Source organism: Coffea eugenioides, chromosome 1 (genome assembly GCF_003713205.1).
Source record: "Coffea eugenioides isolate CCC68of chromosome 1, Ceug_1.0, whole genome shotgun sequence".
In the NCBI taxonomy this organism is placed as follows: domain Eukaryota; kingdom Viridiplantae; phylum Streptophyta; class Magnoliopsida; order Gentianales; family Rubiaceae; genus Coffea; species Coffea eugenioides.
This window is the reverse complement of record NC_040035.1, coordinates 40,969,006-40,977,387: the sequence shown is the minus strand read 5'-3', so window position 1 is coordinate 40,977,387 and position 8,382 is coordinate 40,969,006. Positions and strand designations below refer to the sequence as shown.

The 8,382-nt window shown below is 36.1% G+C and overlaps 2 protein-coding genes across 4 annotated transcripts; both read right to left on the bottom strand.

Moving 5' to 3' along the window:
• Nucleotides 1–4,137, bottom strand: LOC113772438 (histone deacetylase 8). 3 transcript variants are annotated; one of them, XM_027317140.1, is made up of 4 exons: nucleotides 3,763–4,137; nucleotides 2,179–2,759; nucleotides 1,256–1,562; nucleotides 1–1,141 (listed from the first exon to the last, which is right to left on the bottom strand). In XM_027317140.1, the coding sequence occupies exons 1-3, from the start codon at nucleotides 4,058–4,060 to the stop codon at nucleotides 1,269–1,271; spliced, it is 1,173 nt and encodes a 390-aa protein (XP_027172941.1). In that variant the 5' UTR covers nucleotides 4,061–4,137; the 3' UTR covers nucleotides 1–1,141; nucleotides 1,256–1,268. The 3 variants fall into 3 exon arrangements, with proteins under 3 accessions (XP_027172941.1, XP_027173010.1, XP_027172868.1); XM_027317209.1 differs by having other exon boundaries at nucleotides 1–868; XM_027317067.1 differs by having other exon boundaries at nucleotides 1–1,562.
• Nucleotides 4,138–5,431: 1,294 nt separating this feature from the next.
• LOC113775718 (aluminum-activated malate transporter 2-like) lies at nucleotides 5,432–8,173 on the bottom strand. The gene is made up of 5 exons (XM_027320709.1): nucleotides 7,703–8,173; nucleotides 7,460–7,603; nucleotides 7,076–7,348; nucleotides 6,825–6,937; nucleotides 5,432–6,270 (listed from the first exon to the last, which is right to left on the bottom strand). Exons 1-5 carry the CDS (start codon nucleotides 7,989–7,991, stop codon nucleotides 5,698–5,700), a joined length of 1,392 nt encoding a protein of 463 aa, XP_027176510.1. The 5' UTR covers nucleotides 7,992–8,173; the 3' UTR covers nucleotides 5,432–5,697.
• Between the last annotated feature and the right edge of the window lie 209 nt (nucleotides 8,174–8,382).

The following is an 8,382-nucleotide window of genomic DNA, read 5'->3' as shown; positions in this document are numbered from 1 at the left end:
CCAAAAAAAACTTGCAAGAACAACAAAATATGGACAACGAGAATCCGTATGCACGCCTATAAAAAAAAACTACAATACTAGTCTACTCTACTAACTGGTTAAATGGATGGATTACAATTTTCCATTATCCATTTAAACCCTATCCATTTATATCCATTTACTAAACGGCCGTAATTGGATTGGATTGATTTTATCCACTGTCCATTAAAGAAAAACCATTTATCAACTATTTATCCATTTTGCCACTTCTACGCAATCATAATTATGATGGTTAAAACCCTCAATCCAATGCAGCAGAAGCATATTTATACCACCGAATTTCAATCCTTTCACTCCCGACGGGCTGGTGGATCTGGTGGCGACCCCAACGTACCAAGACAAATGATGACTAGAATCCATGTGTTCCTCCAAACAAGGCTTAACAGCTTTAGGAATTAACAATTCTGGCAGTATGACATAACAAGTTCCCTCATCCACTGCCATTGAAGGCGTTAATTTGTCTTCTCAACAGTTCATCCCTACCAACTTCAGATGATAGAATGGACTCGATGAATCATTGCTCCAATGAAGTCGTTGTCAACAGCTTCATTCACTTCAATCCCTTCAAATCCGGTAAGCATTAACGCGAATGGCTTGCCCGTGCCCTGAGTCTTGTCTGATAAACCAATATCCAGGGATAGGTAGGACTGATCCTGTGCTCGTCAGTTGATACCACTTTTCTTTCTTGCTGGGGGAAATCAGGAACAAGGACTGTCATAACTGCAGTTGAATACAAGATGTAGAGGTAGCCAACATAGAAATAGGGGCAGTGTGGATGTTGCTTAGAAGGGGACTGAAATGGCTATTTGTTAGAGATGGACATAGGCCTCTGCAAAATGTGGATCAAAGAATGTTGAAGCTCATGTTCTAAGGATGTCGTCAGAATGGAGTTTGAATATAGGGAGAAGGGTGGGTAAACAAATAAAAATGGCCTGTAAGAGCTTGCTACTCTATTGGCCACTACCAATTTTCGGGCAAAAATTTTCAAACAGTGCAGTTTTAGTTTGGAAAGAAAGAACTTGCGCAAAATTTGATGAATCTGTTGAGTGGAAGGTTGCTTTCTCCATGTGGTTCATGAGACAGGCAAGTGTTGTTAGAAAGCCTGTGGAAAAGAAAAACAAAATTTGAGGAGAGGTTCCGAATCCACCTCGCTCTCCTGTCAAATGAAATAGCTGTTTTTAAGTTCAAGATGAGAGTCCATGAAGGAGCTGGCTACCTGATTCAGCCTCTCATAAGAATGGAACAGTATTTATCTGGTAATCTTTGATGGATTCAATAACCTTGACACTGAATGCTTCATCTTCTGGGTAGTAAGCAATGGGATCAGATAATAAAGGAACTGGAATTTTCAGCACTCCTTCAAGGATTGCATGCAAACAATAAGCCGAATACGTGACATGATATCCACCTTCTTGGACGATGAGAAGGCATCCATGGCTATGCTTATCAGCTAACCCACGAACAGTTTGTCCAATCACTCTATACCCATCCATTGTCAAGCATTGTCTTCCATTTGGATCAAACTGAAATTAGAAGCCAAATTGTGAAAAATATGGACCTCTAGAATCCAAAAATCTGATATCAAAAGTATAACACTTCAGTCCATTCTAAGCAAGGTTTTTCTTTTTCCTTTAATAAACTTTAGGGACTAGGCTAACTCAAGCAACTGTCTAGTCTGAACAAGCAAATAGATGATTGAGAAGGCTAACTAGTACCAGATAAACTGGATTAGTGATAACTAAAACAAAGTTCAGGGAGTAGGTTTAAAAGAAATTACACGTAACACTGCAATCTCGTAAGGAATCTGTCTTCAGGTTCATAGTGCACTACTGTTTATTTTGCTTAAGCAAATTTTAACAGCGGAATCATGTAAGCAATCTTTTCTTTCATCTTTTTTTCCTAGGAAACCATACTCTCTGAAGCACAATCCTTGTCTTTACTCAATACTAGTAACTAAAACTGACACTGATTGAATGATGCTAACTTTTTATTAACCATTCATGGTTCAATACCTGACATCAACATTATTTGTTCAAGAACAAAAATGAAGATTGGGGAATACAGTTTCTAATATGGGCAAAAGATAAGCATGTAATCCCTTCCTAGTAAGAAAAGTAAAGAAAAAAAAATTGAACTTACTGCACTTGAATCTTCGCCAATAACCAAGACCAACATATCGGGCTTAAACTTCTCAACAGCAGGGACAACTAACTGCCTCATTGCGTAATCATATCCTCTGTCTCCAGTTCCATTAGGGAGAGGTATATTCAGATTATACCCAAACCCTTTCCCTTCACCAAGCTCATCTACAGTTCCACTCTGAGGATGAGAGGGACCCCAAGAACCATGATTCATATGAAGAGAAATAGTGAGAACTTCATCAGAATGATAAAATCCCTCTGCAGTTCCATTTCCATAGTGAACATCAACATCGATAACAGCAACCTTTCGGCAGCCAGAACCTAAAGCCAACTGTACAGAAAGAGCAGCATTATTCAGAAAGCAGTACCCATCACCTTGATTGGGCTGAGCATGATGACCTGGTGGCCTAACAAGTGCATAAGAAATTTTTCCACATCCATCAATTATATGCTTCATAGCAGATAATGTAGTGCCAGCAGCAAGAAGTGCACAATCCCAGGACCCGGGATTCAAGAATGTCCCAGCACAGATCATTTTGCCCCCCTCTCTATCGGCTTCAACAAGCTCATTAATGTACTCTGAGGAATTTCAGAATTCAGATATTATTAACACAGATTATTTTCACTTCGTCATTCAAAATTAAATGCAAAGAGTTGTAAAGACCACATAAATAAAACCATACAAAATGCTAGGGGACAAAAATTCGTGCCATAGAATTTCCGTATCACTAAATTTTGTTGATTAACTGAGTACAACAATCTACAATAACAATTTCTACAGTGAAAACAGAAAGTTCTCTTTTCAAGAAACTCACATCCTTCCAGTTTTCAACACCTTACACACGGAATCAAGGTCAAATCAGATTCAATGGATAATGATAGTACCTAGTTAGGTTATCAAACAGCAGAATATATTTGAGATAATGCTTTACTAAATATCAATTATATCTAAAGTCAACACAAAATGGGATCTTGAATTGAGCCAAACATAAGCAAATTCTTTCCTAGAGATAGCTAGAGCTCGTGTAAAATTTTTCATCACAAACCTTTTATATCCGCTTTTAAATGTCATATATTGGAGATGTTGCACAATTTATGCCAAAAAAGAAACTATTATTCTGCTTAAGGAAAAGTAAAAATAATATATTTATACGAATTCCTATCTTATTCCTCCTCTTTCACTTAAGCTCAAAAAATGCTACCTCCTTAATTGACATGAAAAGATAAATATATTTTTGTTTACTTCAACATCTGCACAATCCAAAAACACAATTTTTCAATGCAAATTGAAAAGACATGCTTCATTACAGCATTTCAAACACTATCTCAAGTCATTATCTACTTTCTCATCCGCCATCCCCAACTCAGATAAACCAATATAATAGGAAAACAAGGTATCATGGCAACAAAACATGTAAACTGACAATATAGCAAAATAGTAAAACATGTCCTTAAAGACTATATATCATCCGCAACTTGAGCAAAACCCACAAATCCCAGAGAAGCTAAATCAAAACAAAACCAAGTGTTACCATTTTCAAGAACAAAACAGAAATTGCTCCTGTGGAGCGTTTTTTAATACCTTGTGTATGGAAAGTCAACAGCTCAGATATTTGAGCAGGCCTACCAACATGCCAAGAGATGAAGGGTGAAATAGGACCCCTTTTGAGAATAGAGACCATATTCCTGATTCTATCAGAGTTCTCTGGATGATTTTCCAAAACATCAAGAAATCCAGGGTCCATTCCTGTGTCAAATACACCTTTTCCAGTGTCATGTTTCAGCATGCCCTCATGCCAGAATACATGGATGAGTTCAGTTTTGTAAGATGGAGGAGAAGAAGGTATAGCTTCAGGCTGCTCTGCCTCAACAGAATCCATGGAATAATTAGAACACACCTGATTCTTGATTTGACGACCAACGATTCAGAGCGGTTTCCTGTTAATAGGAGTTTTATCTACTTCCTTTTTCGTTGGCTGGGTTCGGGGTTTTGGGCTTTTCGGGGTTGTTGCCCGTTGCTTTGACTTACTTTTCATTTTTCATTTTTTGGTGGTTTTCTATTTCCTTTTTCTTGGTGCAAAATTCACTCTGACATTAAAAGTAACAGTAAACATGTCTATGTTTCTTTTGGCAAGTGATGGTTCTTATTTTTGCTATAGAGATCAAAGGATTTGGAGTTTGGACAAGGTTGCGAAGTATGTGTAGAGTACAATAAAGATTTGATAATACATTTGTGAAAAGTTTTTTTTCAGCGTTTCACAATAATTTAAGCCTTAGAAGGGTGAAGGGAAATGGGAAAATTTGAGAGTAGAAAAGTGACTTTGAAATTATTCATAAATTTTCCCATCAACTAAGATAAGTATTGGCGACACATTCAAAAAAACAAAAGAGAGGGGTTTTTTGACTGTACAAGAATGACTCGATGTAAGGGCATCCACAACGCGGGTGTAAATGTGTAATGGCCCCCCATTACACCGCTCCATGACACGGTCTCCCATTGGAGCCGTGTCATGGAGATTACACGCATCATGGAAGTCATGGAGATTACATGCATCATATCCATTAGAAGGTGGAACCCATGACTAAATGTAAAATAATTCTAGCCACCAACGGTTACATCCAATTTTAGCTTCAATATTATTTGTATTTTATTTGATTTAAATTATATAATATTATGTTATGGAGTTCAACTAATTACATTCCGAATTATTAATTAAGTATGGATTATTATGATATCTTCGCATTTGAGGTATCAAATATTTTTTTAATTTCCTGCATAATTATTTTTTTTAAAAATAACAATATATTATTTTTGAAAGATAGAAAAAGATATATTATTCAAACTTAAAAATTAATAATATCATTTTTAGAAAATAAAAAATTCAAAATGTAAAAAATTTAATGAAAGTTAGTACTTTATTTTTTAAAATAACAAAATTATTTTTAAAAATTACTTTATTTATTTATGGGATATGAGTTATACATTATTAAAATAAATATTTGATTTAATTGTGGACCCATGCTATTACACCTTATGGAGTGTAATCCATTGTGAGTGAAAGTGTAATAAAAGAGGAGAAAGTGCAATGCTGACGTGGCATGTGGATTACACTCCACAAGGTGTAATAGCATTGTGGATGCCCTAATAAATTCCACAAAGAACTCTTTAAGTAATCTTTTCCTTTTTGGCTAAATTATTTTATGAGTAATAAATTGATATTGCATTTTGAGAAAACTCCACTCACAATTGTATTATACTATTTATATGTAGAGCTTAACATGAGAGTAGTATCCAAAGTATGCATTTATATTTCAGGTCACATATTATACGAAGGGGTAAACCAGTAAAATTATTCACTCTCGCGATTGAACAAAGTGACAAAATTGGATACCATATTGTACATGTGTATCTTTTTCCTTTTGGAAAAGTCCCTATTCTCCTCTCTACACCCTGTTTTCTGAGGCCAGAAAAACCGATCAGAATACTAGTAATTTTTAGCTTCTCAAAGGCCGTTAATCACTCGACAGAGATAGTAAGACCATGGGATCCTTCAATGCTGGGACTTCTCAATATTCTTTCTGTGTTTCTCTGGTCTGACTTTGATGCATCGTCCTCAGAAATTTTCTTGAATCTTGCTAGAGATGCAAGTTGATGAACAGAGTCTGCAATTTTCACAGTGCTAGAGACAACCTCAATGAGCAATGAAGCAACTGTAATAACCGGGATTATTTGCAGGAGATCTGTTTGTTGCCAAGAATTAGTTTTCAGTAACGATTTGAGGTTATCTGCAGCAGATTTTGCAATCGCAATGTGGGATTTTGCCACTGCAACGTACGAACTAGTCATTGTCCTAATCGCCCGTGCCATGTTTTTCAAGGCATGGCTGGACTCAGAGCTCATAGTTTGGCAAGATTCTTGAAATATTTCTCGGATTTCTTGAGGTGTCTGCACCTCGGATTTGAGGTAACCATTTAAGGAGTCAAGACGAAAGGCGCATTCTCGTATTAAGCCTCCAATCTTCTGGTACTCTCCCCAAGGATGACGGAACCTGAATTTGCCATGCCGAAACTCCCATTTTGCAAAATTGACCTGTGACAGAAAGAACTAAGAATTAGTATTATATATCAATTAGAAACATACAATATCAATTAGGTATGGAATGATGTGCTGAGTTGTAAAGTTCTTTCTATTTTTTTTTTGAGGAAAAAATTACTCAACTTTATTAATAAAATTGCTGGAAATCGTCCGGCACTATTCAGTATATTTATGTATTGCCAATGATCCATATATATATATCGCAAATACTTAGGTCGCTTGGTCACTTTAAATGTTTGTACCTTTTTAGAGTGTACAAGCAATAATGGAAATAGTACAATTACCTCAGCATGTGGTCCAATATTCCAGGTCTACTTAAAATAATTTTCCATTTATTATTGTGTTGTATGTCTAGAGAGGGTGGATTGAGGATCGTCCATTTATGCAAATGAAGTAGATCCAAATCTAGTTCATTTTTATTCAGTTCTTTTTCTGAACCATTCTTTTTCTGAACCAATGTAAATACTAAAACCTAGGCAATTTTAATGGGATTGAATTATCAAACTCTTAATGGTTTGTACCAAGATTAATTTCAGATTCTAACTCACCAGATTATCTTCAATGGTTTTCGAGTTAACCACACTTTTATATTTCTCTAATAATGCTTTGCTATCTCTTACATTTCCATCTTCTAAAGTTTTGAAGTATTCATCTCCAAATCCTGCACAAGTCCACATGAATGTTAATATCTAGATGAATATAAGAAGAATGCCAAAATGAAGACCACCAAATATATATATATATATATATATATATATATATATATATATATATATCAGCATGCTGAAAGAAATGTTACCTTCCAAGAAATCCCCAAGCTTTTCAATGTTATCAGCAACTAAATGATGGAGATCTTCACCAGCCCAGACTGGAAATAATAGAATGCAGATGGCCAGAGCAGCAGATCCTCCAATCATGACTGTTGAGAGCCTCGTGAGGGCTATATCTATCACCTCATCATCTCGATAGCCCGAGACAGAAATTAAGCAGAATGTCAAGATGAATATGAGGAGGCCATAATCACATCTTGCCTTCCATTTTGGAAAGAATCTTGCAAATGTACCAGTAGCAGCTGCATCAAAGAAGAAGAAGTAATTAACTTCCAAATGACTTGTAAGTAACAGATACTAGATATGATCAAATTCACCAAAAGCCATAGTAGTAGTAATTATTTTTAACTTACCAAATATGAAAATAGACACAGCTAGAATTATTGGTTCAACTATTTCACTTCCAAAACAACTTGCTAATCTATGAGCAGCAACTCCCAGAGCACCACCTATGAATGTTCCAATTCCTCGATTCACACATCTTCCAAGTGTTGCTCCTGCAAAATGCAATAACGCTCGTTAACCTCATTAGTTGCAAGAAAATGCATGCTTAATTAGACTGGTATTGAATCTTAACTATGAAATGAATAACTTACCAACAGAAAATTCAAAAACAACCACAACAGTCATGACAGCCCACATAGCAGACACTCCAAAACCTTCATAAAGAGGATCAAAGTAGTAGATTAGTGAAACCAAGGCAATGGCCAATCCTACTTTGATGGAGTGGATGATTCTTCTTGGATCTTCTTGTGCGAGACTCCTTGCAGTTCTTGCTGGTTCTAGTACTAATTTGGAGGCTAAATTCTTCATGAATGACGTGAACCAACAACATCCACGGCTCAAGAATCCAACACTTTCTGGATTTTCTGACGCCATTTCCATGTAAAACTTGGAAAAGTACTACTACAAGCTTAATTAGTCAATTTTTGCACAGCCAGAAGAATGCTGCAAATTGATCGCTTGCAAAAAAGATGGGGGCTTTATTTCTTGAAGCGCCAAAGGATGTTATTGGATTTGTTGCAAGCTAGCTGGAGGTACCTGAGATATGCCCTGCCCAGACATCACTGGCCATATAAATAATGAAGCGTGAGATCTCATGAACCAGTACTACGTGGCAAATTGAACTTGTAATTTAGTTACTAGAAATAATTAAGTATGTTATCTATCTGTCCAAGACAATATGAAAATATTTTTTTATATATTTCAAATGTTGCTGCCAAGAAGCTTCAGATGATGCAGCACACGGAGTTTGTCTGTATACAGAACAGCACTC